General features: G+C 36.6%; 1 protein-coding gene and 1 long non-coding RNA gene across 4 annotated transcripts in view; one reads left to right on the top strand and one right to left on the bottom strand.

The window, feature by feature from the left end:
- Positions 1–17,326, bottom strand: part of LOC113233794 (zinc finger protein 578-like) — a 21,861-nt gene extending 4,535 nt beyond the window's left edge. For all 3 annotated transcript variants that reach the window (XR_003310744.1, XM_026468997.1, XM_026468996.1), the window contains exons 1-7: positions 17,181–17,326; positions 16,798–16,927; positions 16,370–16,499; positions 6,753–6,949; positions 5,839–6,017; positions 4,327–4,522; positions 3,523–3,638 (exon numbers count right to left, since the gene is read on the bottom strand). Coding sequence is in view for 2 of the 3 variants with exons in the window: in XM_026468997.1 (XP_026324782.1) it covers positions 3,523–3,638; positions 4,327–4,522; positions 5,839–6,017; positions 6,753–6,949; positions 16,370–16,499; positions 16,798–16,927; positions 17,181–17,311 (1,079 nt within the window). In the remaining variant the exon portion in view is untranslated. The remainder of the gene's footprint in view (positions 1–3,522; positions 3,639–4,326; positions 4,523–5,838; positions 6,018–6,752; positions 6,950–16,369; positions 16,500–16,797; positions 16,928–17,180) is intronic.
- A 1,126-nt stretch (positions 17,327–18,452) lies between these two features.
- LOC113233898 lies at positions 18,453–19,247 on the top strand. The gene is made up of 3 exons (XR_003310761.1): positions 18,453–18,506; positions 18,650–18,884; positions 19,188–19,247. It is a non-coding gene; the product is annotated as an uncharacterized LOC113233898 (long non-coding RNA).
- Positions 19,248–21,225: the final 1,978 nt, after the last annotated feature.

The raw sequence follows: 21,225 nt of genomic DNA on the forward strand, positions 1-21,225 counted from the left end.
CAGTCAGCTCTTTAAAGATCATCAATCATCTCTTTAAAGATCATCAGCTGTTTAAAGATCATCGGTCAGCTCTTTAAAGATCATCAGCTGTTTAAAAATCATCAGTCAGCTCTTTAAAGATCATTAGCTGTTTAAAGATATCAGTCAGCTCTTAAAGATCATCAGTCAGCTGTTTAAAGATATCAGTCAGCTCCTAAATATCATTAACTGTTTAAAGATCATCAATCAGCTTTTTAAAGATCATCAGTCAGCTCTTTAAAGTCAGTCAGCTGTTTTCCCATTTAGTGTAGGGATCTCAGTCATAGAACGAATTTATTTACTTCCATTTGTCCAATTGACGTCAAATTTGTATAGGTACTATGGAAATGCAATGACATTACAATAATATGGCAACCTTGAACTACCCAACTTTTCTACCGCTTACGGCAGAGCTATCTTGTTTCGGCTCATTAAATTGGCGTCGACGAGTTGTTAGCTCACAAATGGTAATTTTATTGACTTTTTGGAATACTCTGCTTGTATTGGGGTTAAATTTTCTTTACCTATGATTGACAAATGCTGAATAAAACCCTTTATTGTAAGATTGCATAACTATGCAAGACAAATATTATCGTTTTTATTAATATACTTAATATTGATAGTTAGTACCTATTTGTAAACAATTTACCTAAGCGTAAAGAATATTTATAAGCAATTTTTCAATGTAACAATTGGTGTATATCTGTTGCGAGCATTTAGATAAGTTACTATACACTACATTACTCTAAAATAGTGTCTGCGTATATTTTAGTCCAGTACGAACGCCTCTAAGTGGCGTTAGAGCGCGTTTTCATTTTGACGTAACGTTTTATTTGTTAAACGACTCGCGTTTAGCCTGTTTCCATATCACGACTATCTGTCGTAACTGTGTCGTGGACGTTTATTTTATCGTTGAACGACTGTCGTGTCTAGCTGTTCCCACTAGATCGTGACGACAATTTATCGGTTCACGGTAGCCGCCTTGTCATTTGCACGACAGAATCGTTACATTTTTATGTGTTGTCACATTTTTATCGTGACGTTTTATTTATCGTCGAACGACTGTCGTTCTAGCTCTTCCCATTTGTCACGACTGTCTGTCGCCGTAACGTCAAAAAAGTCGTGAACGACAGTTAATCATGCTGTTCTATGTGTGAACAAATTCCTTTAAATATACAAGGTGTCCAAAAAGAGCATCGGGTATTTGTTTGTTCAATAAAACAAAAAGTACTATTAATTAAGTTTTGTTTTAATTGTTGATGATTAGAATACAAAATGGAAAATTATTTCGAGAAGATAATGTTATCCAAATGGTGACCGTTACGCTGCTGACACTCTTCTAATCTGGAACGAAGATTGGCGATGACACGCTGACACATAGCCCTTGATATTGCCGCCATTTCTGCCCTGATGTTTTGTTTCAATTGCGTTAGGTTCGTCGGATTATTCTCATAAACCTTACTTTTAAGGTATCCCCATACGAAATAGTCAAGCGGGCTCAGGTCGGGGCTTCTGGGAGGCAAGTTGATGTTACCTCTACGCGAAATCACCTTATTAGGGAATAATTCGTTAACAGCTTCAATTGATTGATTTGACGTATGGCAAGTGGCCCCGTCTTGTTGGAACCACGTCCTTGAGTTGAAGCCTTGAAACTTCTGCAACTCTGGGCCTAAAAAGTTTTGCAGCATATCGCAATAACGGTCACTACTCACATTGAGCGGCCGGCCTCGTCGATCTTCATGAAAATAAGGACCGATTAAGCCTTTAGCACACATAGCGGCCCACACAACGGCTTTTGGGCTGTGCAGGGGTCGTTCATGCTTTCTTCTCGGATTCTCCTCTGCCCAGTATCGACAATTCTGTTCGTTGACATGACCATTCAGATGAAAGTTGGCTTCGTCACTCAACAGTATGTTTTTAAAGTTGTTGAATCGCCGCAAAATTCAATCGATTTTCGTAGTCCGTATCCTTCAATTCTTGGACCAATTGAATTTTATACGCTTTTAAACGCAATTTTTTTTTAAATCAAATGCAAAGACGATTTTTTTATGTTTAATCCTTGGCTTCGCTTACGGGTAAGGCTCCATTGCGACTGACACTTCACAAAATGGCGGACGCCACGACCCCTACCCCGCGTCCCTCCGTCCGTCCCTCTTTTTGGACGCCTTGTACAAGTCACGACACTTTAAACTGCACGACTATCTGTCGTCACGACATAATGAGAACGCGCCCGTAGTTGGATTCTGTCTCGCGTTAACGTAAATGATATTGTGAAATTACAGGCACATGGGACTCGTCAACTTATTTCAGGGTGACAGGCGTAGTGGCAGTGCCCCTCAGATCTTTGCGATATAAAGCTCTGAGTGGCACCGCAACTGTTATGGACATGCGTGTAGCTTACCATCAGACGCACGACTTGTTCGTCCCGCCACTTGATATTATAAAAAAAGATCACCGTACACAGGTGATAAGATGATGCATTTATAAAAGTGAGGTTTTGTGACCGAAATTCATGTGTACCTTGTCCCCCTTAAGCCCGTTACTTAATGATAAGGATTAAAAGCTTTCGGCCTGCTCTTTTGTCCAGTGGCGCAGCTAAGGCCATCAGCGTCAAACCGCTAAACGTATAAAAGAGAGGAAGGCGAACGATACAAGTTTACATCAAGTGGACTGTCTAGACTGTTTGCCAACTTCAAACCTGCAATCGTAACAATTGAAATTATCCCGTAGTGGTATAGTTGCTTTTTACAAGAATCACCGTAGAAACAATATGCTCTTTCTGATTTACAATACAGAACAACTAAAAGGCATTTCATCAAGGCAAAAATAAATATGTACCCCATTCGACAGATTAAAAAACATCCTTGTTAAACTAATACGAATAGAATTGGGTGACAATATTTTAGGATAATTAGAATAGTAAAATTTGTTAAGATTAAGAAAGGCGTTTTTTCTTGGTTCTTTTATTAAATAATAATAAAATTAGTAACAGTAGAGCTCCTTGTGAAAGAGTTCGTCCAGGCAAGTACTGCCACCTTACCTATTTCTGCCGCCAAGCAGTAACATTAGTATTAATGTTTTCCGGTTTTGAAGGGTAAGGGTGCTGGTGAAATTACAGGCACATGGGTTGTCAACTTACTCAGGGTGACGGGCGCAGTGGCAGTGCCCCTCAGATCTTTGCGATTTAAAGCTCTGAGTGGCACTGCAACTGTTATGGCCAGCGTGCAGCTTATTATCAGGCGCACGACATGTTCGTCCCGTCACTTGATATTGTAAAAAAATTAAAAAAATTAAACGAAGAAATAATACGTCAATGTCAAGGAACTAATCAATCGTGTACGATAAATCAGGTACTTCCCATGATGCTATCGAATGGCTAGGTGATTAGACTTAACTTTTCTTTTCTTATCAGTAACATTTTATTTTTTTTAAACTACTAGAAACACGCCAGACTTGTGATTATTTGGTTTTAGTTTCGTATTTTATAGGAGAAAATAAAATTACTTGTAACAGAAGTCTCGTCCACAATAGTTGCAGGTATGCTTGATGTTCATATGCGCGGCCTCGCGGTGTTCGCGCAGCGCCGACGTCGTGCGGAACGCTTTTTCGCATAGAAAACACTGTCAACAAAAATAAACATGTATCTATGTTGCCATATTAATCGAAGAGCCCAATAGAAAAGTAAATCAAGATTTTGTACTTTGGACCGTGTTACAGTAATTAAATACAAATAAATTTGAATTATTACTGCAAAGGGATACATGTGAATATGAGAAATACGCAAAGGATACCGGGCTAAAGGTTTGGATCATAGTGTCAAAAAATGGCCTCGGAAGCAATTGGTGAGCATTGATGCTATCCTGGGGGTGTAACATATACTACACCACATATAATTATTTTCCTTGTTATTTTTTGTGTTAAGTCAATATAAAAAATACGTATTTTTTGTGGTGGTGAACGTTGAAATTTTTTTATCTTGCTTAGTGGGCGGTGAGCCAAAAGATAGAGAACCTATGGTTTGGATCCTCAACTTGTGAACATGGATGTGACCTAGTGCTACTATTTCATGATCTGAACTTTTACATCATTGCGCCAAGGGCGGTTAATCCTAGCTCACCACCAAAATCATTACACATCGTCTCTTGTTTGGAAGTCGGCGCCCGGCATCAAATGGCACGAAGTTCATCCCGTGAGATATTTACTTACATTTATCTTTTTTTGTATTATATAGATGAAGGCGATGAGAACGATGATTAATGAAAATTGTAATTATCTAGTACTTTGCCTATGATTTACTCCGAATCTTACCTTGAACTGTTTCTCCTGGTGTGTCAACTTATGCTTGTTCAAATTAGAAGGATTTACAAACGTAGCAGGACACTCCGGACACTTGTAAGGCTTCTCTCCAGTATGAGTTCTCATATGCATCACCAAGTAGTATTTATGCTTGCATTTATATGGACACAGGTCGCAGAAGAAGTTGAATATGTTCGTGTGGATCAGCCTAAGATAATGCAACAATTTTATTGTTAGGAATAGACCTATTTTTTAGGATCCAAATCGCATTTTCTTTTTTCAAGACGTCGACGTTTCGAGCTCTTTACACGTACCGTGGTCACAGCTGACTGAGACGGCAAACCAGCAAACCACCCCATTTTTCACTTTTTCACTATTGTTACAAAAGTTATTAATTAAAAACCTCATCTTTAAATTTTTCAAACAAATATTCCAATTTACGCTACATGGGTTTACAAAATTATTTTATATCAACAATATATTTTTTAATAAATTTAATTTTATTATTAAGTAATAATGACTTTTATTTTTTATAATATCAAGTGACGGGACGAGCAAGTCGTGCGTCTGATGGTAAGCTACACGCCTGTCCATAACAGTTGCAGTGCCACTCAGAGCTGTAAATCGCAAAGATCTGAAGGGGACTGCCACTGCGCCCGTCACCCTGAGACATAAGTTGACAAGTCCCATGTGCCTGTAATTTCACCAGCATGGTAATTATTTTACATACATACATTAGATTGGTACTCAGAGTCGTATTCTAGAACTCTACTTAATGCTCAAGTCAGGATTTGAGTATGGTTTAAAGCACTCGAAATCATACTCAAGTCCCTGCCATTAGGGTCGTATTTCCAGTGCTTGTGTTGCCAGGGCAATCCTGACTTGAGCATTGAATAGAGTTCTAGAATACTAGATACGAATACTCAGAATCAATTAAAACATTAACTGCAGTCTTATATCTGCTTGGGATTTTTCATCAAGGGAAATACTGACTTCGAAATTGGTGGTACGGAGAAACCATCTGCCCTGTTGAAATTAGGATGTTTTTTTAATTTCAATTTTTAATTTCGCAGCATCCTGGATGGATAACGGACTTCTTTTGTAAGGACCCGAACTTAATTGAGTGTGTAGGTTTATCCATGACATACATGAATTTTGTTGTTATCATTAGAAGGAATACGCACATTATTCCATGAAGTCCGATGTCGGAAGTGTATGTACATAATACATAAACTGATATGTTAAAGAACGTAAATAATACAGAGATCGAACACAAAGATAAATTCCTTCGATCTGGCTAAATATGAACCAGCGACCTCGCCTTACCTGGCTGACGCTCTATTGGGAGCTACGGAACCTCTCTATGTGCTTGTTGTTGATCTTTGTTCTTGGTTTTTAACGACTTTTTGTCGTAGCGTCATCTGTGAGAAATCTAAGAAAGTTTTTCTTCACTCAGCCAGACCCTTACAAAAAAAAATATTTTTTAGCAGAAGTAACAAATACGTATGTGACTCCTTAACGTACATGTGATTCCTAAGGCGTGCGACGACTGTGAACTCCTTGCCGCAGGTGGGACACTTATGAAGTACGGATTGCTTGTGTATGTGCCGCATGTGTTGCGTGATACTAAGTACCAACTGCCCGCATAACTCGCATGCGCGACGCATACATTGCCGCTCACGGCGATGCGCTAGTAACTTTTCCTGCAGCAAATTTAAATATAAGAACTATCTATAACATATCTCAAAATACTGTAACAAAAGAAAGACTGGGCAATACTGACAACACACGAACAGGGTACCTAATGAAGAAATCGGTAAATCAATGAAATTATCTAGATAGTGGAGAGGAACACTGGTTGGGTGTCGTCAACTAATAAAACTTAAAAATTAATATATATTACTGTAATTATTAAATAAATAATTACGGTAATAATAATGTAAAATGTACTGAAAATAAAATTGTATTGTAGGCCTATTGTATATACTGGAACAGACCCATATCCAAGAACAGTCAGATCCAAATTGCAACACTTGCAACAAAAGTCTCAATGAAGATCATATTCAATATAATATTATATCATATTAAATAGGTACCTATCAACAAAAAACTGTTCTGACACAAATGCTAATTGTATCATCATTTTAGCTTTATTACAACATTCCCAAATAAATCAGATTTCGGTTGGAAATTGCAGTACCTTTTAACATGTCAAAATAAAATAAGAAAAACTCACATTTTTTATATAATTACAATTCTGACAGACATTAAACAACTAAATTTAAAACTACATTACCATATTTATTAGGTACCTCCATAATATTTTAAAAATCATGGTACTTAAAAATAGTGTCACATTTCAATATTTTGAGTACACTCCGAAAATTGTAAACCATCATATTCAAACAATACTATTTGTTATAGTAATAATACCTTACCTTGGAAGGAAAATTCATATCGCATGGGGAACACGTGAACTGCTTAGACTTGGGGGTTTTCTTTAAAAGCATTTTTTCTCTTCTTTGACGTTCTTTCTCTTTTTCTTCTTCGATCCTCATCCTCTTCAGCTTCATATGGTGGAGAATTAGTTGGAAGTCATGTTTGGAATATGGGTAGGAATGGTATGATGGGTCCCCTAAAACAATGTTCTATTATTCCAAAATCAAATCACGTAATTTTGCTATACAGGCTATAATGTATAGGTAATCTGGTTAGATATTTTGAAAATTTTAATTTAATAAGTGATATTCTCTTCCTATTAATAAAATAAATAAAATCAAATTAACCTCTATTCTCTGATTCTTCTTAATTAATCCTAAATTTAACCTAATGCTTACTTCTAACAGTAATAATTCTTAGTTCTAAAATCAGCATCGGTTCTGGCTCTAATCAGGTTGTCCTCTGACATAGGTTTCCTCCATATTTCTCCATAAGCAACGGTCTTGTGCCGACCGGCGCCATTCTCGGGGTAGATCGTCTTCCCACCTTCTTGTTACCTTCCTTTAACCTCCTAAGACCCAGTAAAACACCTATTGTACGTTAAATGTACTAAATATAACTACATACTTCAGACACTAGCAAGTTTTCCCTCATTTTTTTATGTAAAACGTATTTTTTAGATACCTAATCGGCATATAATATCTACATATAGTTTCAAAATTGAATTTGAATTGATTGCAGTATTTTCGTGATCATAGGAATAATACTGTTTTGGATCTGAATCACTCATTCTCATATTATGTACATTTTGATGTACACGGGGCCTTAGGAGGCTATACCTCTTTCCATCTCTTGGATACCAATGTGTTACATCTTTTGACCACTTTTCTTTTGGTGATCTTAATTTAAGATGTACACATGGGTGTGCACACCAGCGCGACTTCAGTCTTTTGATTTTCGTTGTAACATCTGTCGCCTTGGTTAGTCTTCCTAATTCTGGAGTCTAAATTTGCCTTTCAGCTTGATGTGTAGCATGCTTCTCTCCATCCCTTGTTGGCACCTTTAGTCTTTGGCTGTAAAAGTTAGTCAAGCTCCATGTTTGGCACCCACATGTGAGCACTAGTAGGATGCATGTGTTAAAGACTTTGGACTTGTCTGACATGGGATTACTTCATTCTTAAGTATTTCTTTGAGCGACCAATAGCGTGCCCAACCGTTCCTGGCTCTTCTTTGAATTTCCTTCTCCATTTGTAAAGTCGGGGATATTATTTGTCCTAGATAGACATATTCACCCACATAATCAATTTCTTGGTTGTTTACTATTAAGGGTTATTTACGTCGACTTATAATAGCTTTAGTTTTAGACAAATTCATTGTTAGCCCTGCTTTCTGACTTTCTACTGCTAGCTGTTCGAGCATTTCCTGCAAAGTAAAACGCAAACAACACAATATCTTCAACGTATCTCAAGTATGACAAGTGACTTCCGTTTATGTTGAGTCCTAGTTTGTCCCAATTCAACTGTCTGAAAATTTCCTCTAGGACAGCAGAGAAGATTTTCGGTGATAGTGGGTGTCCTTGTGTTACACCTTTTTGAATATTAAATTCGTCCCCGATTCTTTCTAACTGGACTCTTAGTGTACATTTGTTATATATTTTGGTCAGTATTCTGATATATTATCGTTCAATACCTTGATTTTGGAGAGCTTTATACAGGGTGTAACAGCAAGGTGTGGTCATATTTGAAGGTCGGATTCAGTTAATGGTATGAAACTAGTTAGCAAAGTTGTTTTAATACACACTACGTTATTTATGGAAATTTCGCCATGAACAGTTTCGATCAGCTGATGTCATTTAACGAAAATAAATAGTCGCATCACATCTCTATTGAGTATCATAATACAACCAAATTACGTAACTTGAAAAAATTGTGAAATTCAGGCATGTTATTGTAAATGATAAAGTACTAAATCCATATTCTTATTGCTATGTTATAATTTACTAAATTTATTATTGTTTTATTCATGTAATATGCGTGTGAACATTTAATGAAAAATAAATATTATCGATTACTTTGCCAAAATACACTACTTCATAATAAAACTATTATTTAAAACTTAGTACATAATAACGTAATATGGTTTCGTTAACTTCATATCTTCAATCATACAAAATACACAAATTTCCATTTAATATCCATTAATAAAACTAATGTCCTCTAAAAAACACATATTTAAAGTTATCTCTGTTTCTTTTTACCATATCATATTATGTAATAATACGCATTCATCTATTGTATTTTAATGAATGAAATTTGTCTCTTTCTATCCGTCGGTACTGTTCTAACGCATGGCGGCTAGCGAATCAGTCGGTATGTTTCTTCTAACGCATGACGCAATATGACGCAATCGTACGACTAATACTTCGCACCCTTACAATGAAAGCGACCCAAATCAAAAAATTAAAAAATGAGTTTATACCGTAAAACCATCTTAAAAAAATATTTTGTTACATTAGTCACACTGCGGTGAAGATGAAATTGTACAATTAAAGCTCGAATAGCACTGATTCATAAAGGTCCCTTTCATTTTGTTCTTTCAGTTTAAAAATTCTACTCCCGCGTCGAAATATTAATGCCGCATTTATTGTTGAATCTGCATTTGCAAAGACAACACGCTGCCACTGACGGATTAGCATTTGAGCCATTTTCGTTCCGAAAATCATATTCAAAAATCACTAGTAGCAGTAGAGCTCCTTGTGAGTTCGTCCAGGGTAGTACTGCCACTTTGTCGTGTTACAGTTTTGAAGGGTAAGGGTGCTGGTGAAATTACAGGCACATGGGACTTGTCAACTATGTCTAAGAGAGATGGACGCCGTAGCAGTAGCCTTCGAGCGGCAGTGCTACTGTTATGGACAGGCGTGACGCTTTCCACTGGGTACACGACATGTTCGACCCGTCGCTTAATATTTAAAAAAAAAAAATTTTTTTAGTAACTTACTTTTTAAAGGGACTTACTTTTTTGTTTCGTGGACTTTCTTCTTTTTTAATTGTGAAACAGGGACCACAAAACAATATCAAGGGTTATGACATCTTGCTTAGCTGATGAACATTAAAAAGACTTAATTCTTAATACGTTAAATGATAACAAAAAAATCGTTAAAAAAAAGACCTATTGGCGACTAGTTTTTGTAAATTATGTTTTTAAATTGTTGAACATTAAAATGATCAGAAACAATTTTCAGTTGTAAAGTTCCATTTTTCCTCATTATTTTCAAAGACAAATAAGGCCATCACCTTTAGTACTTCAAGAGTATTAAATAAAATAATATGAAAATGTCACAACTTGAAATCTTATTTTCTTTTTTATTCCCAAAAAGTTGAAATTTTGTATTGGGACACTTTCATCGTAAAGGTGCAACCTGAAGGTCGGCAAACGTCAAGAAATTAGTTTTGATCGTTGACCACGAATTAATTATTGTAATTTTCATCACTTGCTTGGAAATGAAAATATCGTGAGAAAACTTGGATTTCGGTGATAATTGCCGAAATCTTCAAAGATGCGAGAATGTCAAGTCTCCAACCAGAACTTACTATGCAAGTGTAGTGGACTAAACCTTGTGCAAAAAATAGTACTTTACTAACTTACATACGTCTATTGCTGAGCACACGTTTCTAACAACAGCCTTACGCTTAATTTGACTTATCTACACACGACAACTTTCTGTGTATGGGTTTGTTACATGGTGAAATTGAAATAATTAATATCCGTTGAACCTATTAAGGTTCTTACTTCCTAATAATGTCTACTCATCTAAAGAAATATTTTAGAATAGTTTAAATTAGCAATAGTGTAAAACCATAAAAAATCTTACCTAAATAAACAAAGTATCAAGATTAGTCGCCTTGCGTACGCGATACGTAATAGTAGCGAAGTCGCAAGCCTTTGGCGGCAACTTTAGCGGCAAAAATATCACCTTTGATTTTCGCCGCCAGCATTTGATTTTATACATCGTGATGTGGAGTAGTGGTTAATGTTAGACTGTGGTGGTAGTGGATTTGATTCCCATAGTCGACTGCCCCTATGGTGTAGTGGTTAGAGTGTTAGGCTTTCGTTTCGACAGTTGTGGATTTGATTACCATAGTCGACTGCCTCCATGGTGTAGTGGTTAGTGTGTTAGGCTTTCGTTTCGGACGTCGTCGTGGGTTTCCGATGGGTGACTGCCTCCTTAGTGCAGTATATCCGTAATCACCCAGTCAGTTCTTGCGTTGTGTGGAAGTGGTACGGGTGATGGTCAGAGCTTGTTTACAAACAAAGGCGTATGCAGTGCAACGTTGAAGGTCGTAGATACGTAGGATATAGGTATTCGTTTAATGTGTATGTAATGATGTAATTTGTATCATGAGAAGGGTCTTATTTTAAAAGGATGGTAATAATTTTAATTTCATCCTGTAGGTACATTATGAAAACGTTACCCTATATTCCAAAATTTGCGTTTCAGTCGGCGTCCTTTGATGTGCCGCCGCTGAGGCAGAGACGCTATTTTTTAATTTTTTGTAACAGTCTGTAATTGCCGTTTGCGTTGTGAGGACTAAATAGGTGTCACCGTTTTGTTTGTGTCTCGTTTTTGTGTTTATTTAAACTATGTCACGCTTAAGCAATAGTGATTACTATGAGATGATGATGATGTTGTGCGTAGGCGCAGCCGATGGGAGCTTGCGCCAGTCTCGCCAAATTTATTGGGCAAAGTTTATTGATGGCGTCCCAGAAAATCGACGTCGACCATTTCCTACTCTGGAATGCTTCAGGAAGATGGTTATGAGACTTCATAATAGTGGATCGTTCCGTGGTTCCAGTTCTGAAGGCCGGCCGAGTTCACGAGACCCAGAATTCGAGGCAGATGTTTTGGAACATTTTCTCGGCAATCCAAAGACAAGTACCTACTCGTCGTGCTGCGGCAGCCTTTGGTGGTGTGAACCATATGAGTGTGTGGCGTGTGCTACGGGATGATGGCCAGCACCCATACCATTTTCAAAGAACGCAGGAGCTGTTACAAGCGGACTATGATCTACGTTTGGCATTTTGCCGCTGGTACCGCGACCAGGTTGGGAGGTCTCCCGACTTCGCTTCGTCGGTACTGTGGACAGACGAGGCGTCATTTACGCGTGCGGGCATTATCAATATGCATAATGAACATTTTTGGACTCATTTAAATCCCCGCGTATTAAGGGAATCAAATTTTCAACACCAGTGGCCGATTAACGTGTGGGCTGGTATAATAGGTTGTGCCGTCATCGGTCCAGTGTTTTTGCCGGCAAGTCTGAATGGGGCCAATTATTTAAGATTCCTAACAGAAGACTTGGATGAAGTTCTGATGGCCCTGCCAGTGACACAATACGTGAGACTCGTGATGGAACACAGGATGACTTTCCAGCACGATGGAGCACCCGCACATTTTGCTCGAAATGTACGTTCCCATCTGAACGACCGTTTCCCGCAGTGGATTGGGCGGGGAGGTCCTGTACCCTGGCCAGCGCGGTCCCCAGACTTGACACCGCTCGATTTTTTTTATGGGGTCATATAAAAATATTGTTTATGCGGAGTCCTGTGAAAGCGCAGAAGAAATGAGGCAGCGGATCGAAATGGCGTTTAGTCAAATCACTCTGCAGATGCTTCAAAGAGTAGAGCAGTCTCTGTACCGACGCACGGAAATATGCATATTGCATGGAGGTCGGCATTTTGAACCTTACCTGTAAATGTGTGAAATGTGCCAGCAGTGCGTGCAGAGATTGTACTTATTATTCAAAATTGTCGTAAACAAGTCAATATTTCGTACATTGTACAACAGTGAATTACAATTCGTAGGAAATTCATTAAAACGTGTATGAATTGAACAATACGTAAGTACCAATTAAAAAAGTATCCACTATTGTAAAATTGTCGTAAATAAATGTATTAATACAAAATTATGTAGAATGTGTATACGATGAAGGCGTGCGTAACTACGGGCTTAATAAGTAAATAAATATCCTTTAAATTGTATGTAAATAAGTACGTACGCGTACATAGGTATGGCATAAAATAATATTGTTAGAAATAATTCGATTTTTCTAGATATTTAAAGATTTTGTTACTTAATATTAACGTATTATCAACATATTCAAATCATGTTTTTACAATGGCATTTCAATTGTAGTCAGCTGTTCTTCCCCCCCGCTTGCAGCCGCCCAGGTTTCATGAATGAATTTGTGAAGTCGTAGTAACGTAACTAGCAATAGAGTTGTGACGCAGTGGTTGTTTCGGACAATCACTATTTATACAAACATAATTAAACTTATATCAACATTAAAAGTCACTTATTTTTATTTGATATTTTGCACAGAGGGTCTAGATCAAGTATAGGTTTGGCTCCTTTAATATGACTACACCTTGCGGTTACACCCTGTATATATGAGAATGAGATACGGCGTCAAAAGCCTTGTTATAGTCCACAAAGGAAATATAGTATGGCTTCTTATATTCATTGTATTTTTCCTCTAGTTGTTTAACCACATGCATGTGATCTATAATTGAATAGTCTGCTCTGAACCCGGCCTGTTCTCCGGGTTGTTCCTCGTCTATTCTCTGTGTGACTCTATTTAAGATAATTTTGGAAAAGAGTTTGTAAATGTTGCTCATTAGGCTTATAGGTTTATAATTATCAATTTTGCCTCTATCTCCTTTTTTGTGTATTAGTACTATGGTAGATGTTTTCCATTGTTCTGGGATAATTTCAATGTACAGTATCTCACTAATAGGTTGGTTAGCAGTCGGAGTATAATATCTAATGTGCTTTTTAGTAGGTCATTTGTGATTTTGTCGGCTCCTGGTGCTTTTCCACTTTTCTGTGATAGGATAGCTCTTCTTGTTTCGCTCTCTAGTATTTCCAGGATCACCTCATTGTTTATGTCGTATTGGTTTTCCTCTTCGAGTATAGTTTCTTCTGATTTATAGAGGGTTCGATAGAAATGTATAGTTTGGCTGATGAGTGGTCTTTTGGATGTTCTATTTTCCTTGCATTTTTTGTTCACACCTGTTATACTTAGTATCTAATTAGAGGGGTCTCTAAGCTCCTTTGATGCTTTCTTTATTCCTCCAGTTTGTTCGATTTCATTTTTAATTTTGCTAGTTCTAGTTTCTTTTCTGTGATTTTTTTATGCTACTTGTTATGTTTTTGCTTATTCCTTCTATATCTCTAGTATTGATTTTTCGGTTTTTGAACATCTCTCTCCTTTTTTTCCATTAAAGTTCTCGCTCTCTGTCCTATATTGTCTTTTCTGTTTTTAACGTGAGTTAGGTCTCTGGAAAGGTTAGATACTGATAGATAGTGTTTACTTTTTCTGTATCTTCAATAGTGGTGAGATTTTCTTTAAGTTGCAAACTAATATTGTCAGGTATTGGGAGGGGTATGAGCGATGGGGACTTGTTAATATGTTTTCTTTACCTAGGTTTGTTATTAACTAAGTCTCTGTAGTGTAGGCTCTAACCATTCTGTGGTTTGTATCGAAATTCAGCTGGTTGACTACACATACGTCACTGAAGTGGGATGGCACGTTAGTGATAATGAAATCAATTTTATTTTTGTATTTTCCATCGGGCAATAGCCATGTCCACTTGTTGTACATTTTCTTAAATAACGTGTTCATAATCTTCAAGTTGTACGCCTGTGTGAAGTCTTCAAGTTTTTATCCATTTTTATTTATTTTCTCAGTACAGCAACCAATTGTTTTGGATTCTCCATCTTGTAGTCTACCTATTTGGCTGTTGAAATGTCCCATAAAAATCTTATTTTTGTGTTTCCTCTATAGTTTCTTGCAGAGATCTGTAATATATGTTTTTATCTTCGTCACTAGCCTGCTCTGTAGATGCGTACACTTGAATTATGGACCAGGGTTCTTTTTGGTTCTTTTTTTCAAATTCAAAATGGCAAGCCTTTCAGATTTACTAGTGAAAGAAAGAAAGAAAGAAAAAAAAGAAAGAAAGAAAAATAGTTTACTAAATAGTGAACTCTATTACGTTTTCTTTTAGATATTTCTTGACATTGAAACTTGATCTCGCCTTTATAATAGAAGATGTAGTCTTCGTATTCTCTTACTTCTTCTACCAGTCTACGAACTTCGCTAAGTCTTTCTTCTGTTCAGAGTGTTCTGGTATTTAGCGTTGCTAAGCGAAATTTATGATTTGTTGTTCTCTCTTTTGTTTTGATGCTTGGAGGGTGGTGGTCTGACGTCTCAAGGTGACCAACCTGATTGGGACCTTTGGTTTTTATATTACAATGTTTTAATGTTGAGTTTTTTTTCTGTCCTATGCTGATGTTAGATGATTGTTACTTAGGGTGCTTTGAGTTTTCGCTGGCTGCGAATGGTCTTGACCTGACAAAGCCGTCTATTTTATTTTTGTTGTATTGAAAATTTTGTTTGTTTCTCTTATTGATTTACTTGGAAAATTGGGCGAATCTGTGGGCATTCTTTTCCTCTTGTCTTTTTTTTATTTTATTATTAATTGATCACATGCAATATATGCTTCGTTGCCCTTGTCCAGTACTTCTTGTACTTTTACTTTTAACTCTTTTCTATTTTGTTGTATATCTTTAAGGTAATCTTCAGTTATAGTATATATATTTTCTGGAAGATACTATTTGTTTTTCAGCATCTCAGTTTCTTCTACTTGGTATTATTAGTCACTTATTCAGGGGCTGTGACCAGTAATGGATATACTGTGATAACCACGAATTCAGAGTCATGATCAATATAATTAAAGAACTGTAGGGTTTTATTACCTCTATTGGCTTAGGAGATGCATAAGAGTCTTATCCATGTTGAGTTATCAGATTATGTGATTATTACACATTAGAAATAAAACAATTTCTAAAAAATATCAATAGCATATTATTTGTTTCAAACAAATCAACATTTCGGGCCCTTTACAGGAGTTATGGTCATGGCTGCCATAACTTGTAAGTAGATCCAAAAAAATAGTTTCATTACCAGATTTGTCCATTCTTAGTAGAATCTACAGTCCTTACTCTCACTTAGCTTGACATTGGACATATGTGTATTCAAACTAGCATCCTGTGAGATACTGAGGGCCGTATTCCAGAACTCTACTCAATACTCAAGTCAGGACTTGAGTATAGCAGTGAGCACTGAAAATCATACTTAAGTCCTTGCCATTAGGGTCGTATTTCCAGTGCTTGAAATCATACTCAAGTCTGCTCAAATCCTGACTTGAGCATTGAGTAGAGTTTTGGAATACGACCCATAGTTAGGATTTGCAGATAGTTCTTGCGCAGCTCAGCTCGAGTCAGAGTTTCCAAGTTCCTACCAAATGTTAGCATTTCATTGTAACATATAACCTATTTGCATGCAATTTTATCTGCACAGAGACTATAACTACCACAACCCAACATTGCAGTATTACTGATTAAAGACCTACAGCTATAAACCTACAGCTAGCAATGAACTAATGATACAAGAGACTGAAAAGTATCTTTGTCTTTTTTGGCAGCAGTAATTTGTTAGCTGGTTTGTATATAATACAAATATGTAACAAAATCTATTATAAATAAAATAAAGCTTACCCATTGGGTTTAAAATCCGTTTAAATTTCCGGTCAGAAGTCTCACATGTTTTCTTAAATATTAATGCGACTCTTAAAGTTTCAAGGCATTCGTTACAAATGTACTTCGGAAGTGAATCTTCGGCACTTATCTGAAAGCAATTTTATAAAAAATAAATTAAAATTTTATATAGATGTTGCCTAAGTGTAAAAACATTTAAAAAAGCTATTAAATATGTTACACAAAATAAATAGGAGTTGGAATGCTTTTGCAGAAGTTTTAATACAGTCAATGACGTTGCATCTGCAACACATCTGACAACTGCTAGGTACAGCAGGCTAAAGGTAGTGGAACCCTTAGTACTCATATTTTACCTCTTATAAACAAAGTGTAAGACTCAATAGAGATTAAAATAAAAAACAATAGAAACTGGTATTAATGGAACTCACGGCAACATTAGTAATACTGCAAATGGCGCTCATTATATCATATCCCTCTATTTTTTCTGATAGAGGAGTGCAGGCCACCCGAGCACAGACTCTGCAAATTGCATCCTTTGCCAAATCTGCTGCACTTTTCCTGTAATTAATAGGAATAATTACAATGATCATTTACCACAATAACATAAATATAGAATTGAAAAGTGTAATCAGAGCAGTGTTAACATCTACACAATATTGATTTATATAATTTTATTGTAAAATCATACTTTAAAAAACCCAAACCTAGCCACAAAATAAATGGCTAGATATGTTTCTAGAGTTCCTATTATGTACGTATAGCGTAATGAAGAACTTATCTTAATTAGAAATTAATTTAGAAATAAATGTACCCTTCAGAGTAGAACCTCTGCCATTGGTCACCACCACTACTGCTACTCCCTTCTTCATCGTTGCTAAAGTTCGATGGATATTGAACTCGGTTCAAATTTGTTAACATAGATTTGGTTAGATAAACCGCCATCGCAAAATCCTATAGCACCTATCACAGTACGATACATATAACAAAGATATAGAAAGTAAGAAAAATTACAATAAACAATTTGATTGGCCTTTCCAACTACAGCCTCTTGTGTTTTTTTAAATATTATTTGCAATCAATGTTGCACAGATAAAAAAGTAATTGTTCATTCGTCATTCGCTCAATAAAATCGGTTTTTAGAATAATCGATTCTACACATCTCTACTAGCTAATACCATAAACAATATCAACTACCTAGAGAAACTCACAAACGAGTTCTGGGACATGACCCTGGGGGCCAATCGCGCTATTTTCGCAAGGTTTAACCGTACAACATTTGAGGTTATGGTTTTGGTTAATTAATGGTTCTACCGACGCACAAAATGCAATCGCGCTATCAGTTTTAATGAACCTAAACCTCAGTTAAACCTCAAACTATAACCTCGTATTAAATTTTAAGAGACGTGCCTTGACTTCCTAAAACCGACTAAATTTTACCGTAAAACGCACTGAAATGTCAATATCTACGAATTCAAGTCTATAAAAGAGCGATTTAAAAAAGTGTGTAAAAGAAATGTCATTAAATTCTATTGTAAACAAACATATGAGTTGTCATTTGAACCAAATTAATTGAATTTAGTGTGTTGTTGTTGTAGATAAAACACACAGAGGTAAGTACCTACACATTGTTTTCCTGTTTTAATATTCTATTTAATAAAATAGTATCTTTTTATACAATCAAATAGGTACGCTAACTACTATTAATTTCGAAATGTTAGCAATGTAGAATTAATAATGATGCTCGTATTTCAGCCAATGTGGATGCGGTCGGACGGCGAGCGACCACTGTAAGCCAGCTCCATCTTTGCTGGAGTTCGAATCGCACAGAGATTTAGCTTGAGAATGACTTCGCTCGGCGTTGTTCGCGCGTGTTATCAGCACGCCTTTGGTGCGAGTGTGTGGCTATTTTGTGGCCCCGCAATAGATCCCAAAAGGTGAGTCATAATGAGAGGTAATAGGATACAGTGAATGGATCACTCACCCTTATTGTACCAGAACTCATATCACTATAATATGCAATGTTATTATTTGTTATTCAGATATGGAATGGTATGAAAAGCAGGGTGAGAATCTACGCCACATCGACTGCGGCAGAGGACCTACCAACCTTCCTAAAGGACACCAACTCTAGCACTAAGTAACTAAATAACTTCAAACATACAATTCCATAACAAAGTAACTTTCTCACTCTTTATTATTAATTAAAAAACAAAGTAACTTTCAATTTGAGCAAATTCTTTCCCACTCTTTATTACATCACATCTATTATTTCGTTGGCAGCGAGCTGATGAGCGTTGGAGCAGAGCCGGGTAGAATTCTTATGCATTGAGAAGCTGCGAGCATGCGAAGCATTCTTGCAGCAAGTGAATGCTGGCAGGGTGCAGGCTGAGGCAGCTATTATTTCTGTCAAAACAGATGATCTGCATGCCCAATCCGTAGCTGCTATTTGCAAAGCAATTACCGAGTTGGTGCCTGCAGTTAACCTTTTTGATAGAATATTTAACAAGAATGACAGGTTTGTTTTCAACATGTTTTCTTAATTCCTGCTGATGATATGTTCAATTGTGGAAATCTGAAAGAGCGTAAGGAACGAAGGTCTAATCTGTAGACTTTTGTCCCCTTTATATTTCCACAGTGATATAAACATTTTTTTAAATGTATTTTGAAAAGGCCCCTAAACATTCTGGCGTTTATGTTGGCTTCATACTGTATGTATATAAATACCCATCCTGCTTTATCTGTCACTACTCTCATGAGAGGTATGGCACAGTCTTAAATTTAAGTCTCCAATCTTCCTATATACATATTTTTGTTTCAGACTTCTTTGAAGAATCAAAAGCAAGCTCGCTCTGGAAATGAAGGATGATTTGGGGTAGATTGAGGCAATAAATAAACTAAAAATACACTCTTTTTTTTATTTCAACCTCTTAAAAGTATACATCAATTTAGATATTAAGATAATAAACAATTACAATAGGTATACATCGTCATCTTAGAATGAATACCTCATATTTCTATGTAATTTTTTAGGATGAAGATAAAAATATGGTGTGAAGTATAGTAAATGCAATAATGTGTGTAGTTAGCATTTTAATTACTTAAATTATACCTCTTTTAGATACTATATTATTACATTATTAATTTTTATTCAACAAAAATCAGTAAAAACAAACTGAAAATGCATATGTGAGGCTTCACTGTAAGGGGACGATATGTTGTATAAAGTCAAGTGTTAAAAGAGATAAATTGTAACCTTGTAATATATTTTTATACAACTATACATATTTTACCTATATCTGTAATTTTAATTTGATAATAACAACAGGAAATAAGACAAGAACTAATAAATATGATGTACATTGTAAAGCTTATTTTCTCACCGCCTTTTAATATCATCTCTTTCGGCATGCCTTTTAGGAAAGCTGCATATTTATTCATAATAACTGGTTTATTTGAAGCAGCTACTGCTTGTGCCTCTCTGACACTGGCTTGGGAAAGGGTGATAAGCACTTGCCAATGGGGGTCTAGTACGCCCCAGTTGTTACAAACTATACGAGCTATTAAAATCTGTAACAAAATTAATAATGATTTACACAGTATAGAAATTTTGGTTATTATGCAAAACTGAGAACTTTCGGATTCCACTTAACCCTTACCTTTGTCTCCACATCCAATGCAACAGACCGTCCTTTGACGAGAATATGTAGGCATAGTTCTTCCACCAATCCTGAAATGAATTCCGTGGACAAACGGTATATCGTTTGCGGAATTTCTCCTCAGACATGTTAAATGTGATCGTCTTTCTATGCTTTTCTTTTATTTAAAGCCCGTTCTTAAGCCACATCCACCTGATAAACACTTTCCAAAACATTTAAGTAACCGTGGAACATCTTTTATATACGATAAACGTAGTGAAAAGTTACTCTCCATTAACTGCCACACAAACCTTAACCTTTCCAAGGTTACTCTATTCCCCCAAGGTTACATGTGAGGTTAAAACGTCAAAATATTTAGCGCGATACCAATTTGCAACATTTTAGGTTTTGGTTTTACGTTTGACAATTAGCGCGATACCAAATGTGCGTTACGTGTCACACGTCTAAGTTTTGGCTTAGGTTTTTGTTTTGACAGTTAGCGCGATACGAAATGTACACAACGTGTCAGATTGGCGAGGTTGGAGGTTTTGGTTAAACCTTTGACAATTAGCGCGATTGGCCCCCTGTTCAGAACTCTACTCAATGCTCAAGTCAGGATCTGAGTATGATTTCAAGCACTGGAAATACGACCGTAATGGCAGGAACTTGAGTATGATTTCGAGTGCTTTAAACCATTGAGTAGAGCACCCGACCCGTAGGGTCGTATTCTAGAACTCTACTCAATGCTCAAGTCAGGATTTGAGTATGGTTTAAAGCACTCGAAATCATACTCGACTTGAGTATGATTTCGAGTGCTTTCCAATAGGGTCGTGCCTGCCTGCATGCCTGCCATTAGGGTCGTATTTCCAGTGCTACTAAAAAAGTGGCCCGCGTCTCGGCGATATTTAGGCTATGTTTGGAATAAGAAATGGCGATTTTAGGCTACTTAATAAAATGTTTGGGGAATATGAACTCTCTTAATTCCCCAATGTCCGGCAACAAGCGGAATTGTAGAATTGTTTTTCTTGATTTTTAGAGATTTTATGGCTTGGGCGAATATCGACTACTTAGCATATAAAAGTCTGGCAACACTGGACACCAGTGGTTTGTGATCATCTTAATAGTCTGTGTTTCTACTTGTCTACAGTTATCTGTGTTTGTGATTGTGAGCGAGACGTAGTTCTCTAAGTAGTCTGTGAGCGAGACCGAAAGCGGCCAGAT

The sequence above is a fragment of the Hyposmocoma kahamanoa genome, unplaced genomic scaffold (genome assembly GCF_003589595.1).
Source record: "Hyposmocoma kahamanoa isolate Upper Pololo Valley unplaced genomic scaffold, ASM358959v1 80, whole genome shotgun sequence".
Classification (NCBI taxonomy): Eukaryota; Metazoa; Arthropoda; class Insecta; order Lepidoptera; family Cosmopterigidae; genus Hyposmocoma; species Hyposmocoma kahamanoa.